Source organism: Acartia tonsa, chromosome 7 (assembly GCF_053477335.1).
Source record: "Acartia tonsa isolate MP-2025a chromosome 7, ASM5347733v1, whole genome shotgun sequence".
Classification (NCBI taxonomy): domain Eukaryota; kingdom Metazoa; phylum Arthropoda; class Copepoda; order Calanoida; family Acartiidae; genus Acartia; species Acartia tonsa.
Window position 1 is genome coordinate 36,493,563 of NC_137266.1, and position 23,106 is coordinate 36,516,668.

The 23,106-nt window shown below is 34.6% G+C and overlaps 1 protein-coding gene across 1 annotated transcript; it reads right to left on the bottom strand.

Annotated features, from left to right (window-relative positions):
- Window positions 1–1,984: 1,984 nt before the first annotated feature.
- On the bottom strand, window positions 1,985–20,346 carry LOC145323678 (uncharacterized). The gene is made up of 20 exons (XM_080166122.1): window positions 20,257–20,346; window positions 19,328–19,391; window positions 18,615–18,709; window positions 18,267–18,359; window positions 17,560–17,621; window positions 16,462–16,599; window positions 15,784–15,843; window positions 15,341–15,422; window positions 14,705–14,802; window positions 9,888–9,977; window positions 9,450–9,514; window positions 8,799–8,930; window positions 7,719–7,815; window positions 7,220–7,299; window positions 6,764–6,842; window positions 5,934–5,999; window positions 5,453–5,513; window positions 4,273–4,347; window positions 2,535–2,576; window positions 1,985–2,223 (listed from the first exon to the last, which is right to left on the bottom strand). Exons 1-20 carry the CDS (start codon window positions 20,298–20,300, stop codon window positions 2,151–2,153), a joined length of 1,596 nt encoding a protein of 531 aa, XP_080022248.1. The 5' UTR covers window positions 20,301–20,346; the 3' UTR covers window positions 1,985–2,150.
- Window positions 20,347–23,106: the final 2,760 nt, after the last annotated feature.

Sequence of the window (23,106 nt, forward strand, 5' to 3'; positions counted from 1 at the left end):
GCCATCACTACTTCTAATACAGCCAAGTGAGGACAGTAAAAAAAGTTAAACCCCCTGGAATTTAAAAAGGGTGTTTTATTATTAAAGTCATTTGATAGTTTTAGGCTTTTTTCCTGCCTTTTCGAATTCACGAATTCCTTTTTAAACAAAAAAAGTCATAATTCAAAACTAGATTTATTTCAAAAAGATATTTTAGGCCAACATTACAAAAAAATATATAAACCGTTATTTCTTAAATGCTAGTCAGTTAGCTCAACTTGTATAAAAAAGTTAATTATTTTTAAAAATGACAAAACATTTTAATAAAAAATAGAAAAATTGAGGTTATTAATCGACATACCAATGAAAAACAAATATAGATGAATATGAAAAACATTTATTAAAAGGTAGGTAGGTACATTAAGAAGAATATTTAACGAGTTTTGATTTTAATGATTAACCATATTAACCGTAGAAAAAAAAATCATAAGTAAAAAGTAAAACTGCTGGTTAGTACCTACCAATCAATATATATGTATTTCAAATATTTTCATTAAATATTCTTAGTAGAACTAAACTTATATTATGATATAATGAATAATGGCAGTATAATATGCTTATATAATATTCTAATATAACGAGAAACTGTCGAACTAAAAAGTTAATTAAAAGGTCAGTCATGAAACATATGTACCTACCTATATAATATTTAGGTATAAAAAAGAAATAATAAAAAAACTTATTTATAATAAAATCAATGGTTTCTTTATTACAACTTTATTGGTAACAGCAAGAGCATGCTTTTGCATTAAAGGATAAAAATATTTTTTGCTTATAAGAATTAAAATAAATCTTTAAATGGATTTTTCCAGGGGCGTCGTAGCTCAGTGGTAACGCACTGAGTTACGGTGATGAGAGTTCGAGTTCTAGTCCCCATGTGGCAACTCGAATTTCTCAGTTGGATACATTCACGCAACTTCCCCTGGTTGTGTAAGAAGGGGATTATTGAGTAAGTTTGGATACTTAATAGTCAAGTACATAATATCAGTACTACCCTTATTCCAAGCTCCTCTGCGGAGAGCGTCATTCATTACGGTGACTTAATTTGGGACACCTGCCATACTCGGCGAGGGTGAGGTAATAATGAGTAGCTCTCATGAGATAGCGGGTCAAGTCATAATGTGCTTGAACGTGGAGCTTGATAGCCCTAGTGGCTATACAAAAGTGTCTCAGCCTACTCCATGACTACTTAGGTCCAAACCCTAAGAGACTATGGCTAATCAATCAATCAAAAAAGTAAAGTTTATCAGCGTATTTCAAAATTGTAGGTCAAATGTGCTTTTTTTTGTAGGCGAACAAAAGTTAAAAAAACAACAACAGTAAAACACAAAAACAAAATTTTTAGATTATAAGTTAAACATACCTAATATTTTCTATTCCATTCTTAAAATTTGTTTTAAAAAAATATCGAAAATATCTTTCAAAACTTCTAAGAACTGAATATTCTTTGGGCATGTATTTCTAATACTATATCATACGTGTAAAAATGTTATTTAGGGGAAGAGACAATGAACGATAAATTGATATAGATCCTGAACTATATTATATATAATCAATATTACCCTTATGCAGAGTTTCGGATCCGCATTGATTGTATGCGGATCCGGATCCTCAAAATTTGGTCAGTGCGGATCCGGATCCGGTTCCGAATCCTTGACAATAATAATAAAATCACCAAATTTTTCAAAAAATTTTTATTCTTTAATTCAAAGTCAAAAATACTTTTAATTTTCAAGTCTGAACCTAAACCTTAAAGATTGGCTCTCATCAAGAGAATGTCTGAGATTTTATATAAATTTAGGTAGATTTTTCCATTTTTTCCGCATTTTTTTGAGTCCAAGGATCCGGATCCGCATTTTTTTGCGGAGGATCCGGATCCGCATTTTTTTGCGGATCCGGATCCTTGGACTCAAAAATATGCGGATCCTTGCGGATCCGGATCCGAAACTCTGCCCTTATGTAATTAAAAATTATTTTAAGATAATTTTTACTTTAAAAAGTTATTAGTTAGTTAATAAGAGATTTGTATTTATAAAAACCAATGCAATTTACAGTCCAATGTCATATCCTATTTCGACTAATGATTCCTGTAATGATTGTTTTGTGGCAGTTTAGTGATCCTCGGAACCAGAATCCTCTTCATAAGTTTTTAATTTTTTGGCTGTTCTTCTGACCGGCCTGTCACCTGTTGCAATTTTTACTTTTTTAACCATGTTTAATTTATGTCTACGTAACAGAAAAAATAATGTTTTTATGATGAGTACTGAGTAGGTATTGATAATCGGACTTTTTTATATTTTTATAAAAATAACTTATTTCTAGCCCCTATGGGGTGCTAACCAATAACCATGCAAGGCGTTGTTAACCTTTCCTTAACCTAAACATTTAAGGGTTTTGCCTATTCAATTTTGAGTAGTCATTTTTGAGCCAATAAGCGGCCAGCAGCTGTTCACTTCAAAAGTTTAAATAATCTAAAATGTTAAAAAGTATAAATTCCTGAAGCTTTTATGTCCAAAAGAGCCTTCTTTTTCTTATCTCTAAAATAATAAAAATTTATTGTACCTAATAACTGTAATATTTCATTTTTAAACAATATGATGTAATTTTCATGAAAACTAATATCTTTAATAGAATTAAAAGGTGAACTTTCCTTAGCAAAGACGTAAAACCCCAATAAAACAAGGAATACAACATCCATTAAATCAAAACCCTGGAACGTTAGCGAAGGACAGACAAACATTGACTCTTGTTGAGTGTCAGAACTAAAAAATGAGAACATAAATCTATAAGAAGTCTAAACAAAATTGTATAACATTGTACCTTGTTGTTATAGGAATCAGTACTACAAAAATCACACGAAAATTACATCACATTAAAAATTGTTGCTAATAAAGTAACATGATTAAATGGACGTGCTGACTTTCAGGTAAGGATCATAGAGTTGCTACGCTTTCTAAATTGTACCTGACTGTTATAGGAATGCTAAGTTTAAAACGATAGGACAATTCTAACATTTCCTAATTAACGTAGAGAGCTAAACATTACGGGCGGACGGAATGACCCTAATTATAGAAAAGCCTCGCTTTTAAAAAGGGGGGGGGGAAATGTGGTGACTCGTGCCACGACATACCAGCAATTTTATTTTGGGTGCTACTCCCTTAGTTTGAGAGATAATTGGGTGAAATCTTTTGGGCTGGGTCACTAATTACCCCAACTAGAGGTATCTTTCAAAAAAAACGGCGGCGGGTCCGCCGCTCCCGCCGTTCGCCGCCATTTTCCGCCGCCGCCAAAAAAAAATTTTTTATTGCATTTCTCGCCGAATTAGGCAATTTGGAATCATTTGAGACCATGTTATTTTTTTCAAAAATTTTTCCCCTTATAACCAACACTGCAATTTTCAATTTCTCGTTTATTAAGGTATATCTTAAATTCAGTGCCTCTCATAAGCTTTTAAAGATATTGAGACAAAACCTTTTGAGGTAAATCAGTAAAAAATATTTGAATAAAAAATGGCGGCGGTACCGCCGCTCCCGCCGTCCACCGCCATTTTCCGCCGCCGCCGCCAAAATTTTTTTTATTGCATTTCTCGCCGAATTAGGCAATTTGGAATCATTTGAGACCATGTTATTTTTTTCAAAAATTTTTCCCCTTATAACCAACCCTGCAGGGGGACTTTATATCTTAAATTCAGTACCTCTCCTAAGCTTTTAAAGATATTGAAACAAAATCTTTTGAGGTAGATCAGCAAAAAAATATTTGAATAAAAAATGGCGGCGATACCGCCGCTCCCGCCATCCACCGCCATTTTCCGCCGCCCACAAGACGGCTTGTAAGGGGAAAAATTTTTGAAAAAAATAATATGGTCTCAAATGATTCCAAATTGCCTAATTCGGCGAGAAATGCAATAAAAAAAGTCCCCCCGCAGGGTTGGTTATAATGCAATAAAAATTTTTTTTTTGGCGGCGGCGGAAAATGGCGGCGAACGGCGGGAGCGGCGGACCCGCCGCCGTTTTTTTTGAAAGATACCTCTAGTTGGGGTAATTAGTGACCCAGCCCAAAAGATTTCACCCAATTATCTCTAAAACTAAGGGAGTAGCACCCAAAATAAAATTGCTGGTATGTCGTGGCACGAGTCACCACATTTCCCCCCCCCCCCCCCTTTAACAATAGGTAAGTCTTTAATTTAAAGGACAAAAAAATCATCTTTTCGTATCCGCGGGCAAGCATACTTACTTTTCTTCCCAATCTGAGTCTTTGTCTGAATCCTCCTCAAAGTCAATATTGGACAGATTCTGCTTTATTCTTTTCCTAAACAAGCACAATTATGTCCATAACAACAACAAAAAAAGGCCATTTCACGGGATTGTATACTAGAGGCTGCTTTCTCAATGTGGACTTGGTAGTTAGTATTACCCAATCAATTAGGTATTCATACGATTGTTTTTGATAGGAATGGCAATCCGTCTAATTTTTCGATTCGGATCCTTACAATAATCAGTCAAAAAAAAAAATGGCGGATTCTCCTCGGATTCCGGATTCTAGCAATATTTTAAGAATTAAAAAAAAAATTAAGGGATTAAATTATACTGGGTACTGGGATGAATATAAAGCTGCGTTTTTTCATATTTTCTGATATCTCCACATGGTGGTGTAGGTGGGAGAGATGGGGGTGGTGGTGATATTTGCCTTTAAAGAAGGGGGGGGGGGGATGAAAGAAAAAACTCAAGGCGCTAATTTGAGCATACCAATTAAGAATCCGAATCCGCGATCAAAAAACGGATTCCGGATTCGGATTGCCAACCCTAGTTTTTGGGAAGGGTGGGGGGGGGGGGGGGGGTTGAGCGATGCCCTTTCATTGACAGTTAGCATTGACACAGAGTATTTGATCGAGGACCCTTTCAATTTGACAGGGTCCTCGATCAAATACTAAACTTTCCTCACAATAGTTGAACAATTGGTTCAGTCATTACGACATCTTAATTGATGTAAGGACACAAAGATAGAAGCATGTAACTTTGTAAAATAGGATAAGTAACGCTGCAAAAATAAGCTACCTCAATCAAACAAGGAAAACCATGTACATAAGTAATAAATCCTAATATGTTTTTATATGTAAATAACAAGCAAATATGTAATTGTCGATGAATCTCTAAATTGATTTAAATGGTAATCAAGAGCTGTCGATGAATCTCTAAATTGATTTAAATGGTAATCAAGAGCAAGGTGCTGGATGATTATCAAGGCCCATAAATGAAAAGTTGGAACTTTAAGATAAAATTCAAGCAATCAAACAGTAATAGGCGTCTACTGAATACTCCACTTAAGCAATTTCCAGTTATTTTGTACAACCCAAAAAGGACTATGCCAACCATGCCCTTATAAATAACCTTTAATCTGTTCTGGAAATCTTTACCTGTACAATGGTTGCTGAGGAATTACAGCTTCCACGTCGAAGTCTGAGCCACTATCAGAACCTACAAAATTCAGACATCTTCAGGGATGATCCAATAGATGATAATTTTATATCCATTAACAATGGTTTTAGACAAAATTACCACTTCGGTAGTGTAAAATTGTCGTTTAAAAATTTGGACACTGCTAGGTTGAACCACCTAATCATGCTTTAGGAAAAAAGTAGTTTTAAACCAACCAACAAACACAAAACTTTGGTTACCATAATAATTTAAGGTAAAATGTACTTTTCCTCCAAAATTTAATAATTTTTAAAATTGATTTAATAAGAATTTCATTTGTGGCCATTCAAAAATCTATCTACTCTGCCTCATACTAAAAAGTTTCATCGTTTTACCAAACATGCTCTAACTTCAGGATCTTCGGCTATCACCTAATTATAGAGTAGCTGTGCAACTAACAATAACTAGAAAGGGAATTACCTGAATCGTTGTGGTTTTTCTTTTTACTTTTACTTTTGGTCAGTTTCTTTTCTCTTTTTGGTTTCTCTACAGATTTAGCTATATATTAACATTAATCAGGGAGTAAGGAATATGACTTGACACCCCTTTTTAGCTCTTTAGGGGAGGGGGGGGGGTGTAGACCTTTCTAAGGGGGTAATATCAGGTTGGACATCAAAGTGTGGGGGGAGGGGGGGGGGGGCGTATCCAACCTCTTTCTGGAAGCCTATAGATAGTTCAATGGATAATAAACTGTTGCAACCTCCCAATTAACAAAACTGTTACTTCGTACATTGCTTTAAGGGTCAGAATAATTTAAAGTTCATTTTCCCATCTACCCCTCTCTCTTATTTTAATAACTGGTTCTTCTTATCCAGTAGAAATTAACCAGATTAAGGGCGGCAATGAGGAAATATAATAATAATCCTATTATATAAAGTAGAAAGCGTTTTTTGTCTGTCCCAAAGGATCTCGCTAACCGCAGAACCGATATTGTTCTCCATTACAGTGAAGATTCTTATAGGTCCTGGGAAGGTTTTAAACTATTTTTGGGGAGGGTGTCCTAACCCCCCTCTCCCCTTAAATATTTTTTTACACTTTTGAAACTCAAATTTAAAAGGGGATGAGGTCGACGTTTTCCCCTCCTACCTTAAGTGCCCCTAGAGGCTTCTAGGGGGCGTATCCGCTAGTAATCCTATAATATAAGTAGTAAGGCTTATGTCTGTACTCTAAGATCTAGCTGACGACTAAATCCATCGATTTATATTTGTCTTGAGCAGAATTTTAGCTGTTTTCTGTAATATATAACTTTCCTCTCTTCATATTAAAGCTTTTAACAATACTGTCAATAGCAGCTTTGGGGTCATAAGTTGCTTCAGTAATAGGAGCTTTCTGTTACATTTTTATTCATTTCATTTTGTCCAGTAAAATCTCGAAAACCTTGACACTATAGTAGGTCTTTATTTTGGACATGTTTTAAATGAGTTTCATAAGAATCGCCTGTTTTTAAGTCAAGGTATTCATACAAACATCTAAAATTAAGTTGAATGAAAAAAGCTCCATTATCCCCCCGGAGTAAACTCCAACTCCTAAAAGTGGCCATCCTACTTTATTTATATCTTTCGCATGACGAAACTCGGGTAAAAATATATATTGATTCCGATTTCTAGGTTTGAACGACGTACGTCGTACATACATAACAAAATATGTTAGCAGGGTTCGCTACTGATTCAGTGTTTACCTAGCTACTATTATATGATATGAATTTCCTTAAAGTTAGGGCTATAGTTGCTAGCGCTCGGCGAGTAAAATGTGGATGAGGGTAAACTTTTACTACTTGTATAGGAGTCTACACACAAGAGATATTTTAGCCAAAGAAAAACTTATTTTCCATCATTTTGTCCGCAATTCAAAAATAACGATTTATAATTTTATGTGAATACTGACGATCAACTTTCAATTTTAGTTTTATACAATTTTTTTTTTTGGAGTGGAGGAACATTTTTTTCTTGGGAGAGTGAAGATATCCTCTCAAAACAATATATACTCAATCTCATAAACCTTCAATGAGCCTGTAAGAGGCTTCACTGTATAAGTGAACCATTTAGGTTCAACGGTAAGCGAGATGCTTTACTGTCTTTACTACACAGAGACAGACAAACCTCCTGTTATTTTTATATAATGATAACAATAACGAGCAACATTATACTTTTGACTGATGAATATGTTTTACACAAAAGTTTTTTCTTTGGATGAAATCTCCCTTCCCTGAATATAAGATCTGAAGTTTCTTTACGAGATGGGGGTTAAATAATTTGTTGAAAAGTTCTTGGTCAAAGTCGTCTTCGCTCGCCTCGATTGCGTCCTAGAATAGTTATTTATCGCATCGTATTGTAGACAACTTTCCGCGGATAATAAATTTAAAAATTATAAGATTAATACCAGGCTAACAAACTAGTGTTATGATTTTTATTTTAATATTCGTGGAAAATTGTCTATAATACTAAGCTATACATGATCAAGCCAGCCATTGTCAAATAGGTATAATCAAAGAGTTAGGAAGATATGTAAAGGTAAAAACTTGATTTTATTTGTTTCTTAATAAGAAAGATAGACATTTGCGATATATTTTGAGGATTCCTCTGACTAATAAGCATTTTATATTCGTTAACTTACTCTGTCCGCATGTCCATCTATATTAAAGCCTTGGAATCGTAAGTAATATGGAGGGTTTAATATATTCTTTTTCTATACCTAATTAAGATTGACATCTAAAATATATTATTGCATCTACTCGTTTCCTTCAGGTAGCAGGGGTGTATATTCTACATGGGATTCCCTGCACAGGGGGGGGGGGCGGGGGGGAAATAAAAAATAAGTGGTTGGAGGGGAAAAAATGTAAAAATTAAGAAAACTGAAAACATTTTTTCCATTCCCGCCCCCCCTCCTTGGTGAAAAAAAACAAAAAAAAGTGTGGTAGGAGGGATAAAATAAATAAAATATAGAGTTCTTTAAATATGTTTCCATTTTTCCCTCTTCTTGGTGAGAAAAAACTAGGGGGAAAAGAAAAAAAAATTTGTAGCAGGGGAAAAAAATAAATCTTGTGCAGAATATACACCCCTGTCAGGTAGTTAAGATAAAGTAAGGGGGAGAGGGACTAATCAATAATCATAGATACCAGGGACCTAGGGGATAAGACAAAGGGTGAAAAGTTGTTAAACATCCCAAATAATGTTAAACAAAATAATCCCTTTTTTAGATAGGTAAGTAATGGTTGAAAAGTTTGAATGTTACTAGTTTGGAACCCATTGTCTTATCCATTTAGATCCTTCTGTGAGTCGTGGTCACCTTTAACTGATTATGATGGATGGCTAGATGGCAGATAATGGTACTTCTGAGGGCGCTTGTTGTACGGGCGTTCATCCGTTTTGTACACGTCTCACATTTATACTCTAAGCCAGATGGTTCAGGCACACTATTCTAAATTAATATACAATACAATAATCGATATATTATTACTTGGATGTTACACCAGAATTTCATAATTAAGTGAAGCTTGCAACTGGCAAAAATAATGATTCACTCCATCCACTTTTATCCAATCCCCTCCCCTCCTACTGGATGAACAAAATGAAATATTAAAGAGGTCCATATAAGTAAGCTAAATTGACGACACATTTCCCCCTGTCAATATATCCACGTTTATCCCATATCTATTAATACAATAAATATTAAATATCTAGATGAATAATTCCTTAATTGAGCCAATAAAAAAACCAAGAAGGAACATGACTGTTTTAACTTTTATAAACACGGTACCTAATTCATTGACGCCGAAACTTTTAATAGACTATTATCTAAATCATGCTTGTTTGGTACTAGCAATGTCCAAGTTTTTTCATTTTAATCGGTATTTTGGCTTATAGTTAAATTGGCTAAATATCATTAAATCTCCATTTTCTTATCCCTTAACATCCCTGCCTAAATATGCATACTGACCTCCCAGTAGGGCAGGTAATGGTAGAATAAATGTAGCTTCAGTGTTCCTACATTCTTGTTGTTATCTAAAATTAAAAAAAAGAATGACAAACACCAATATGTAGCGCCAATTAAGACTAAATAATACAAAAAAAAGAAAAGCACAAAAATCATTTATGGAAAAACTACCTAACAATTTAAGTTAAAAAGCAGATTTTTTTCAGTGGTCATAAAAAAGTGGAATAAGAAAAATAACAGAAAATCCCGAAATCTTTACATATCTAAATATAAATAACATCTTTTATAGCATGACCGACAGACAGACCAATGCTCTATGGCAAAAAGGAAATCTTCACAATAAAATCAAAAGTCTATCTTAACTAGCAGCCCTGAAAATTACATTTCCTCTATTACAGCGAAAGAGAAAGAAGAACATAATACTAATTATAAAAAAATTACCGTAGTCTTTGCAATCGTCTCTGTCGCGAAACGGACATCTTAACTTGTTGTCAGGTTTTAGGTTGGTTGTCGGTATTGGCAAGTTGCCAGCCTTGTACAACATCAGTATAATAATCTTATCGTATTATAAACAGCTTTCCGCGGATATAGAATGTACAATTATAAGATTAAAACCAATTTTTTTAGCCCGTGCCTTCGGCACCTCAGGGCTAAAAAACTGATTATGATTATACATTTCTATATTCGTAAAAAACTGGATATAATACGATGCTAGACATAGTTTTTTCGTATGGATGAGAACCGGTTCCTATCCACCGGATTCGAATGAATACGAGAAAGTATTATACAGAATTTGAACTATTTACATCAAGGTGCAATGAAAACAAAAAAAGGACACAGGGGTGTATATTAGCATTGGAAGTAGAGGGGCGTCGTGGTAGCTCAGTGGTAACGCACTGAGTTACGGTGATGAGAGTTCGAGTTCTAGTCCCCATGTGGCAACTCAAATTTCTCAGTTGAATACATTCACGCAACTTCCCCTGGTTGTGTAACAAGGGGATTATTGATAAGTTTGGATACTTAATAGTCAAGAACATAATATCAGTACTGCCCTTATCCCAAGCTCCTCTGCGGAGAGCGTCATTCATTACGGTGACTTAATTTGGGACACCTGCCGTACTCGGCGAGGGTGAGATAATAATGAGTAGCTCTCATGAGATAGCGGGTCAAGTCATAATGTGCTTGGACGTGGAGCTTGATGCCCCAGTGGCTTTACAAAACTAGGTGAGGGGAGGGGAAAATATTTTTCAGCCAGGAAAAATCATGTGCAGAATATACCTACACCCCTGTAAAGACATGATTAATTAGTTGCAAAGCGCAGATATATCATAAATGGTTGAACAGACAGAGTAAGTTATAATACAGATGCTAAGTGGCTATTTATAGAAAATAATTATCACAAAACCTGTCATAAATGTTTAAATATATATATTTTTGTAATATGACTGACAGACCAACGGATAATATAAACTAAATGCTTATTGATGAAGGAAAGGGGGGGGGGGGGCGTAATGACATAAGCTCTTAAACCGTGAGCAAAATGGTCTAAATATTGAGCTAGACCCTTCAAACTTGGTATATAAGCCTAGTCCTATAGGTATTACATCTAAATGGCAAAAAAATCCAAAAATTTTTATTTTTAGGTTAGGTTAGGTAAGAAAAACCCTGCGGAAATGGGGTTTTTAGGCTTTTTTGGTCTATTTTGATGTGGAAACTTGCCTTAAATTGTTTTTTCTTAGGGTTTTAACTTAAATACACTGTATCTATTCATATGGACATTATTTAAGATGATTCAGCAAGTCGGGGACCGACCCCAGGGGGCTAGGTGGGTGGCCCGCAGGGGTTAAGTTCATTTTTCCCAATATATTTGTTGTGATACATCAAATTATAGGTTTTTTAGGTCAAGGAACTCAAATTCAGGGCTAAAATAAGCATTAGACTAATCTGAAGCTAGCCCCAGCGGGCTAGGTTGGTGGCCCGCAGGGGTTAAGTGCATTTTTTCTAATATATATCTTGTTATATATCAAACTATAGGTTTTTTAGGTCAAGAAACTCAAATTCTGAGCGAAAATTAGCATTAGACTGACCTGAAGCTAACCCCCCCGGGCTAGGTTGGTTTTCTGCAGGGCTTAAGAGCATTTACCTAACCTAACCTAGAAACTTACTTATATTTTCACAGGTTTTTTTCTTGAATAAACTGTGTCTATTGATGAGGACTTTATTTAAGATGATCCAGCAAGTCGGGGAACGACCCCAGCGGGCTAGGTGGGTGGCCCGCAGGGGTTAAGTGCATTTTTCCCAATATATATGTTGCGATACATCAAATTATAAGTTTTTTAGGTCAGTTAACTCAAATTATGAACTAGAATTAGCATAAGACTAATCTGAAACTAGCCCCAGCGGGCTAGGTTGGTGGCCCGCAGGGGTTAAATGCATTATTTCCAATATAGATCTTGTTATATATCAAAAAAAAGGTTTTTAAAGTCAAGAAACTCAAATTCAGAGCTAAAATTGGCATAAGACTTACCTGAAGCTAACCCCTGCGGGCTAGGTAGATTTTCCACAGGGCTTATGTGCATTTTAACTAACCTAACCTAGAAACTTACTTATTCTTTTTGGTTTTTTCCTTGAATAAACTGTGTCTATTAATGAGGACATTATTTTAGATAATCCAGCAAGTTGGGGACCGACCCCAGCGGGCTAGGTGGGTGGCCCACAGGGGTGTAGTGCATTTTTTCTATAGTATGTGTTGTCATACATCAAATTATAGGTTTTTTGTGTCAAGAAACTCAAATTCAGAGCTATTTTAAGCATTAGACTGACCTAAGGCTAACCCCCGCGGATTAGTTGGGTTGCCTGCAGGGGTAAATTTTCCAAATTATGTGTTGTTATACATAAAACTATAGGTTTTTTAAGTCAATTTGGAGCTAAAAAAAACACAATAGCAACCTGATGCTAGTTTTTTCGGGGTATGTGGTATACATTAAATTAAAAAATTGTATACTATTAGCATATTAAATTCTTCCACCGCTAACATTGTACTATCAAAATTGAAATTCTTTCAAATATATGCCATATAAATGTAGTTTAACCAATTAACCAGGAAAAAATATGCAGTTCACTAAATTAAGTTCAAATGCATTTCGTGAAACTACCCCTTTGAATTTCTGGACCTAAAAAACCTATAATTTTATGTATGACATCTAAAAATGCACTTAACTCCTGCGGGCCACGCACCTAGCCTGCTGGGGTCTTAAATCTTAAATAATGTTCTAATAAATAGACACAGTTTATTCCAGAAAAAAACCATAAAAAAAACAAGTAAGGTTCTAGGTTAGGTTAGGTAAAATGCACTTAAGACTTGCAGGCAACCCACCTAGCCCGCTGGGGCTAGCTTCAGATTAGTCTGATGCTTTTATTAGATGTAAATTTGAGTTTCTTGACCTTAAAAACCTATAGTTGGATGAATGACAACACATACTTTTAAAAAAAATGCATTTAACTCCTGAGGGACACCCACCTAGCCCACTGGGGTCGGTCTTCGACTTGCTGGATCATCTGAAATAAGGTCCTCATGAATGGACAGTTTATTTGAAAAAAACCTAAAAAAAAAATATTAAATGTAAGTTTCTAGGTTAGGTTAGGTAAAATGCACTTAAGCCCTGTGGGCTACCTATCTAGCCCGCTGGGGTTAGCTTCAGATTAGTCTAATGCTTATTTCAGCTCTGAATTTGAGTTCTTTGACCTAAAAAACATATAATTGGATTTATCACAACATATATATTAGGGAAAATGCACTTAACCCCTGCAGGCCACCCACCTAGCCCGCTGGGGTCGGTCTTCGACTTGCTGAATCATCTGAAATAAGGTCCTCATGAATGGACAGTTTATTCTAGAAAAAAAACCTTAAAAAAATAATAAATGTAAGTTTCTAGGTTAGCTTAGGTAAAATGCACTTAAGCCCTGTGGGCAACCCAGCTAGCTCGCTTGGGTTAGCTTCAGATTATTCTAATGCTTATTTTAGCTCTGAATTTGAGTTCTTTGACCTAAAAAACATATCATTTAATGTATCACATCATATATATTGAAGAAAATGCACTTAACCCCTGCGGGCCACCCACCTAGCCCGCTGGGGTCGGTCCCTGGCTTGCTGGATCATCTTAAATAAAGTCTTCATTAATTGACACAGTTTATTCAAGAAAAAAACCTGTAAAAATATATGTAAGTTTCTAGGTTAGGTTAGGTAAATGCTCTTAAGCCCTGCAGAAAACCAACCTAGCCCTAACCTAGGGGGTTAGCTTCAGGTCAGTCTAATGCTAATTTTCGCTCAGAATTTGAGTTTCTTGACCTAAAAAACCTATAGTTTGATATATAACAAGATATATATTAGAAAAAATGCACTTAACCCCTGCAGGCCACCAACCTAGCCCGCTGGGGCTAGCTTCAGATTAGTCTAATGCTTATTTTAGCTCTGAATTTGAGTTCCTTGACCTAAAAAACCTATAATTTGATGTATCACAACAAATATATTAGGAAAAATGAACTTAACCCCTGCGGGCCACCCACCTAGCCCCCTGGGGTCGGTCCCCGACTTGCTGAATCATCTTAAATAATGTCCATATGAATAGATACAGTGTATTTAAGTTAAAACCCTAAAAAAAAACAATTTAAGGCAAGTTTCCACATCAAAATAGACCAAAAAAGCCTAAAAACCCCATTTCCGCAGGGTTTTTCTTACCTAACCTAACCTAAAAATAAAAATTTTTGGATTTTTTTGCCATTTAGATGTAATACCTATAGGACTAGGCTTATATACCAAGTTTGAAGGGTCTAGCTCAATATTTAGACCATTTTGCTCACGGTTTAAGAGCTTATGTCATTACGCCCCCCCCCCCCCTTTGCACAAAAATAATCAGTAACCTATCTAAAATAAAGTTTCATGGCGCACATGTCAATAATAAGAGATGGAGGGGACATTGGTCTGTAAATTACACTGGTACCCAAAGTCTTAAAAATAAGTTAGCTTATTCGTTTGCTGAAAAACCGTGGGTACTTACAATACATTTGCTTTGTGACTCACACTACCAGTGTCCAAACTTTATCAACTAATAAATTTAATCTACAAAAGGAATTATTTTGTTAATCATCATTGGGAATGTACATCAATTTATCAAATATCATCTTATTCTTAATGATTCCTGATACAAATCTTTTCAAAAGGCATTGAGAGAATAATGAAGAGAAGATCATTATATTTTCCTTTTCCTTCAGTTGACTTAACTGCCACTCACAATATTCTTGTACTTTGTATGGCTCGGAGTCAAAGGTTGAATCTGTTCCTTTGGTTACAAATTCTCTGCGACAATATTTTATTACATATTTTTACAATTTTTCTGAAGAACTCGAAAATAATATTCTGGATCGGTTGTTTATGAATGTCTTAGGGTTGTTTCAGGCTATTTTCTCGACCTCCTCCGCCCTCTCTAGAGACTAGGTGTGAAGCAACTAATCAAACAAATAACATTAAACTATCATACATTAAACATGTTTTTTAACGCACGGACGGTCGTATCCAAGTATTTGATTAACAAACTACGATATAAATACAAAACGACATTTTATCAACATTAATTTTGCAATGTTTGAATTGATTTGCCATTTCTTGGATCTTACACCAGAATTTCATGTACTCTAATAAAGTGAAACTTGTTTCTCGCTAAAATAATGCCCCCCTCCGACCCTCATTCACCCCCATTACCCAATCCCCTTCCTTCATACTGGATTTACAAACTGACCAATACCTAAATGATTTCCATGTTAGCAATTTTCCCCTGTCATAATATATACATTATACAAGTTTATTTTATATCCATTAATGTTGGTGTAATAAATTCCTGTTTTCTGGGCTGAATTTCTGCAGAGTTCTAAGCACGACTTCTATCTTGGCAGGATCCAAATCCGGATCCTCTCGAATAACTGGAAATAAACGATATTAATGGCGGTTTCCCTCGATGGATTGAAAAAAAAATATTTTTTAAGTCACTAGGTAGGTTCTAATTTTTTTTATTTATTAAGAGAAGCAAATATTTTTCTGAAATTGATTTGAAAACGGCTAAAATATGCATGATATCTTATGCAGCAACGGACAAACAAGGGACCTACGTTTTACAGGTGTTCTATACTAGGTAAGCAATTAAATGCAAATTCTTTTTTTTTAAATATCAATTACTTTCTACAAAACCCGATGATTGAAGATTGAAATTAAACTATTTCTTATCATCGTTAAAACTAACATAATTATCACATATAATAATATGACAAGAGAATAAAAACTTACTGTCAATAATTTTTCCATGATGAACTGCATAGTGGAATAAAAAGGAAGCTCGAGCTGGCTCTGAAATGTTTTTAATAAATTTAATATAAGGTATCTTATGAGATAACACACACAGTGGTTGAAAAGTATGGACACTCAAATTCCAACCAAGATTAATTAAGTTAATAAGTACCCAAAGTTTGTTTGCGAGGGAATCTGACACCATGGAAACTGTCCCAATTTTGTATAACTTTTGCGGAACATGTTCCAGTTACGTCATATTTTTCTTTCCCGAAAAAGGGAAGGAAGAAAGAAAAAAAAGGGAAGGGGGAAGAAAAAAGAGATGGGAGAAAAGGGGGTTTTCCCCATCTCTTTTGAAGAGATTTTCTTCCCCACTTCCCTTTTTCGGGAAAGAAAAATATGACGTAACTGGAACATGTTCCGCAAAAGTTATACAAAATTGGGACAGTTTCCATGGTGTCAAGAAGCTTATACTTTGGGTACCAGTATAATTTTACTCCTGTTTGTCTTATTGTTAACAATCCTAATTTTTCAGTAAGTCTCAGTATGTTTAAAAATCTTACTAGATCTATCTTTATTTGTTAATTAGGTAATTTATCTGTCGTTGTGTCTTAAAATATGTCCGTCTGTCCATTCTATCTATCTCCATACCTGGATCCTATCTATCTATCTCTATACCTGGATCCTGTTTCTCTCTGTTGCACCTAAACTTTTGTCCACAAAGCTGGCACTGATAACTCTCAATCCTAACCCTGTCCTCTTCAGTTGTCGGAGGCACTATTTTCTTCCAGTGTCCTTGCTCTCGGTAGTGAAGAACTTAATCAAAGAAACAAGGATAATTACATCATTAACAATATTATAACTTGAAAAACGAGAATTTGAAAAAAATGACTACAAGGTTGCTTGTAAGGGAAAAAATTTTTGAAAAAAAATAACATGGTCTCAAATGATTCCAAATCGCCCAATTCGGCGAGAAATGCAATAACATTTTTTTTTGTGGCGGCAGAAAACCACGGCGGACTGCGGAAGCGGCGGTCCCGCCGCCGTTTTTTTTTTTGAAAGATATCAAAACTTGGGGTAATTAGTATATAAAAAAATATTGCATTTCTCGCCGAGTTAGGCAATTTAGAATCATATGAGACCATGTTATTTTTTTCAAATTTTTTTGGGGGCGGTGGCGGATAACGGCGGCGGCTGATGGCGGAAGCAGGGTAAAAAGACCTAAAAAGATTTTGTTTCATTATCTTCAAAATCACAGGAGAAGTACTGTATTTAAGATATACCTTAATAAACGAAATTTGAAAACAATGACTACAAAAAAATAACATGGTCTCAAATGATTCCAAATCGCCCAATTCGGCGAGAAATGCAATAAAAAAAAATTTTGGTGGCGGCGGAAAACGGTGGCGGACGCGGAGGTCCCGCCGCCGTTTTTTTGAAAGATACCAAAACTTGGGGTAATTAGTGACATAAACAAAAAGATTTCACCCAAATATCTCTAAAACTAAGGGAGTAGCACCCAAAATAAAGTTGCTGGTATGTCGTGTGACGAGTCACCACATTTCCCCCCTCCCCTTTCGAGCGATATTGACCAACATGAATAAGCATCAAATTAACATGCGATTCTATTAATTTCTTAATGTTCTGATTATACGCATGATATACAACTTTCTAGAGGATCCACCTAGTGGGTTCAGTCTAGTAGGTAGTTGCACGTTGAACATTAGGACAAGCCATTATTGTAAAGTAGATGCGCTATTAACAAAGTAAACTTACAATAATGAGACAGAATATCGCTGACTGGTATCTCCAAAGCTTTCTTGTTTGTACATGATTTACTAAAAAAATATAATATATAAAGTAGCAGGATGTCTATTTGTAGCGAAGAATCTCGCTAACCGCTGAACATATATTATTAACCCTTTGAAATGTAGCTTCTAATAGATCCAGGTAAGCGACGGAAATTCTATTTCATTTAACATAGAATATGATACATTTTATATGCGTGTTCAACGTATATTCTATTGTAAAGAATTTCATACATATATCACAATTATTTTTAAAACTAACTTCAGAGACTAGTCAAATTACAAAATCTTGCAAATGATTTATCCCACATATTACAAGTATTTGACTCTCAAATGTTTAGGCTCATAACAACCTATTTATGGTTTAAATAACGAGAAAAATATTGAATGATTTTCGATTCAACAGCTGGGTACCTACCTAGGTAACGTAGAGATTCAAAATAATTTTTTTTATCTAACACTTTGAACAAATATTTGAAGTTTTACACAGTTATCCAGAGATTTAACGGATAAGTTCATTCCCAATGATGATATATTACATCTTTTGTAGAAAATTAATATTGAATGAAAAGTTTTGACATTGCTAGTTTCCACGAACCAATCATGATTTTATTCAAGTACCTAACGAATGAGTAAGCTTAAATATATCGCTTTTTGTACTTGTATTATACTTACGTTAAACTTTGACCCTTGATTTCAGACAATCCGTTCATAATACAAACATGTTTCACTTTGTTCGGGCTTAACTCAGTTTCTGCCGTCGTCTCACTAAAATAGATGATCAATTTTATGTTAAATGTAGCAGGATAAGTGAGTGTTCGTTAATTCCCATATTACTGCCTATCTGTCTTTACCAAAAGATCTCACTAACCGCTGGATCGATATGTCCAAAGAAGTTTCCAAACTAATATAAAGAAGTGTTCCTCCAATGGGCAGGATAATTCGCTCCGGGAAACTATACAACCTCCTAATTTCTTTCCTTTTCTTATGAATACTAAGACTAAAGATGGGTGATATGCTTACCTGCCATTTTGAGTGTTCTGGTGTTCTGTGGCCGCCTGGCTCTGTCCAGAGTCCTCCACATCCTCTTCGGGGTCATCGGGTGCCAGATCTGCTTCCTAAATATTAGGAGGGTTATATTCTGCATCGGATCCCCTGCTAATTATAAATATGTGAAAGAGTGATGGGGAGGGGTAATGGAAAAAATAAAGAATAGGTACTTACCTAGTCTGAAAACATTTTTTCCCTCCTTTTGGGAAAAACTAGAAAAATATGTGGTCGGGAAAAAATAAAAATTAATAAGATAAAGAGTAGGTACTAACACTTTTCCAATTCATTCCTCTTCTTGGGGGGGAAAACTTGGGGAACATCGTGGGTTAAATCTACATAGGATCACCTGATAAAAGTGTGGGGGGGGGGGGGAATATAAATACTACCTAAAGATACTTTTTTTTTTCCCCTACATGGAGGAAAAATATTACGGGGGTGGGGTGGAATTAGATACCTATGTGTTTTGTCTCAACAACTTAAATTGGTTGCTTGAATGATTTAAACCTAAATGATAAATTACTTTCAAAAGTGACATCAAATAAAACTCATGATAATTTAAATGTAAGATGTAAAAATTCCGAATTCTATTAAATTACCGAAATATATATGATAATTTAGTAATTTAACCAGGATGCAATAATGAGGTAACTGATTTTTAAGTTTTTAGGGAAGTTTGCTATTATTACCTTGACCGGAGTAAGTTTGATACTGTCAGCTTCCAAAATAGCATCAGCTTCGTCTATACCGTTACTGAACAAGGAAAAGGAGGTAACAACGTTGCACAACACAATAAACAAATCTTCTTAGGGGTTGAAAGTTGATTGACCCTCGACTTTTGATTTTTAGAAAGGGGACTATTCACGAACGAGACCAAATGATTCTAAGCACTTTCCAGCATTGAACCACAGTAGATTTTTAGTGATTTTACTAGGTTTATGTTGGTGTATTGACTAAAAAAAAAGTTTTAATATGGTTTTATATTAATAAAAACTTTGAAATTATAAGCATGTATATAGATAAAATATCACCAATTTTTGTTGTTGATATAATACTGTTGTTTCAAAAGCATTGACACAAAGTATTATTTCGAATCTCGATAAATACAAATGTATATTGTAAACAGTTTATATGATGTACCTACCTACTTTTGCAATTTACAGCATTTGATAATTTTTCGTCGTGTTATTTTATTTTGTCCTTTTATCTCAACAAAGCATTAGATGATATTGCACCAAAAAATGCTTAGGTAGCATTTCAACAACAATAAATTATATAAAAACCATGGTGAAACTTAACTCTTTAGTCGATAAACCAAATATTTAACATAAACCTAGTTATATATTCACTAAAAAACTACTGAGGATCAATGCTGTAAGGTGCTTAAAATCACTTGGTCTCTTTCATGCACAGTTCACAATAAAAGTAGCGAGGTGATGTATCATGAAAGAGAGTAGGTATCCTCTTCAAAATTAGTTAAAAAACCTCCCTAGACAATGAAACGAGAAGATTCACAGTTAAGATCACTTTTTTTTGGGGGGGGAGGGGGGGGGGGGGGGGTAATATTATTTCCCAACAAGTGAAATTGCCCCGAGAAAACTAACTGATTTATATTTACCTTTTTGGCTTGTTCTTACTTCCTTTCGGTCTTCCAGCTGGCATTTTTAATATACTATTACTTCTTCTTGAATGAATATAAAAAAATAGACATATATAAGCAAGGTTAACAACATCTATATTCAGCAAAGCACCAAAAATCCTCGATGGACAAACTGACAGAAGCATGGCCGAAGAAAACAGTAAGTTATATACTAAATGATCTTTGTTAAGGAGAATCTTCACAAAAATCACAAATATATAGTACTAGCATTCGAGAAAATATAAATCATTTTACCCAACTTGCTTTACTGACGGACACGTACACAGACGTTCAACTGAAAGTACATGACTTAAAATTATATTTAAAGTTCTTTTTTATTAATAGGCACATATTACATTTTCTCAGAGAGAGAGAGAGAGGCAACATTGGACTGTAAATTATCCTGGTACCCAAAGTTTTTATCTTCTAGCTTCGTTGTTTGAAAAACTTTTGGCAGGTACTTAACATGAATTAAAGCAAAAATGTATTTCATTAAACAGATTCTTGCAAATTAATTTGCCCTGAATAAAGCCAAAAAACATGTTAAACCGTTACTTTTCCATCTTTTTATTCGTTTGTCCCTTAAAATCTCGGTGTGCAAAATCGGCGCGGTTTTGGTGTTTTCTATTCTGTTATTATACATAAAAATTGTTGCGGCATTCTCGCTCAACAGGGTTCCCAACTTTAGATTAGATTAGATTTAGATTAGATTAGATTTATTTTGACACACAAAGAAAGATAAATTAGCAACTAGTATAATTATATGTACAATTTTATAGATTTTCTTTCTTGTGTAGCCGGGAACTAGGTAGCCGACAGGTCGGTAATGTATCACCCCTTACAAGGTCAGCTGTGAGTTGCCGCAGATTTAGCAGCCATTCTTGATAGGCCGGGCATCCGACTTGTGTGTCAATTCAGCAGCTGGCTATGGGCACATGCCTCAAGTCTCGCTTCTCATTCCTTTGTGGTCCAAGGAACCCGCCCCCTCCGCACATGAAACAAAAAAGATTATAGTAAGTATGAAATTATCTGCCAGTGCAAGGCAACCAAGTGGCTGCGAAACAATGACAGACAACTGCCGGGTTAAACCCTAAAAAGGAAGACAGGACAACAAATTAATAAATTTAAATTAATAAATTTAAATTAAATTTAATTTAAAAATTAAAATGAAAAGGAGGGGGAAAGAAAAAAGGGAGTGAAATTACAAAATAATTCAATAATAGGGTCAAACTAGATTATCAAGCAAAGATATGTGCAAGAAAATGTATGAAAGAAATTGGGAAGGTTTATTTTGAAAGAGAAAATAAAGGAAAAAGTTTTTATCAATGTTTGTTATTCAAGAGTTTGTAAAAGGTAGTTTTCCAGTTTTCTTAAGAATTCAGCCCTGTTCTCAATCCCTCTAAGATCCCTAGGTAATGAGTTAAATAATCTAGGGAACATAAATTTTGGTGAATCTCTTATGTAATTGTGCTCAGCACGCAAGATTACAAAATTGTTAGCATTTCTAGTCCTGTGGTTGTGGATATCATGGTTAAATTGCCAGGTATTATTGAAAATTTCTGGTGTCCTGTTAGATTTGTAGTCAAACATAAATTTACAGCAATTAAATTTAATTAATTCATTAATTGGTAAAATTCTAAGTTGCTTAAAAATTGGGGTTGTGTGATCTCTATAGCCTGAATTACAAACAATTCTGACTGCTTTTTTTTTGTAAGTTTTTGATAGGTTTTAATAAATAAGCAGGACACCTAGTAAAAAGAATTGACCCATACTCAATTACAGAGCGTATATATGCAGAGTACAGAATCTTTAAATGCCGTTGATCTAAAATATGACGCATTTGTTTTAAACTAAAAATTATTTTGTTGATTTTGCTTTGTACAGTGGCTAAATGATATCTGTAAGATAATTTATCATCAATTAAAATTCCAAGTAGACGTGCCCAAGATTCATCTTCATTAGGAATTAAATTAATTTTAGTTATTTTGGAAGGATCATTTACACCAGGATCATTTAAATTAATGGTTACTGGAAATTCCCTTAGGAGAAGACTGTCTTCTTCAGAGTAGTTGGGACGAGGGGAACTAAAAACTATTGACTTTGTTTTGCCAGGATGTATAATTAACTTATTACTTGAGTACCAATCTACCAAGACAGGAATAGCTCTTTGTGCCTTATTAATTAGGTCATTTAGGTCGTCTCCAACAATAATAGAAAGACAGTCGTCTGCAAATAAATTGTTAATGATGTCAGGACAACAATTGGTAAGATCGTTAATAAAAATCAAAAATAGAATGACGCTGAGAATCGAGCCCTGGAGGATACCGACAACGATATCCTCCAGGGTACTGCTCTCAACGCCATTAAAGAAAAATCTTTGTTTACGGTTAGAAAAATAGCTACAAAACCAGTCATGGGGGGTTCCACGGATACCATAATGGTATAATTTAGACAACAAAATATCTCTTGGTATCATGTCAAAACATTTTTTGACATCTAGAAAGATAGCCATAACTACCTTTCCAGATGCCAAAAAATCATGAACAATGTTAGAGAGATGGAGACAAGCATGAATTGTAGAGTAGCCCTTACGAAAACCAAATTGATTGGGTGACCAAAAGTTGTGTTCATCCAAAAATTCAAGGAGACAATTATAAACATGCTTTTCTAATATTTTAGAAAAATTATTTAATATTATTAATTATTTTAGTTTTTATTTTCTTTTTTCTTATTTTTTTATTAAAAAACTTTAATTTATTTCAACTCTATTTCTTTTTAATCTTAATTGACTTTAAAAAGTCAAAAACTACATTAAATAAGAAAATACTA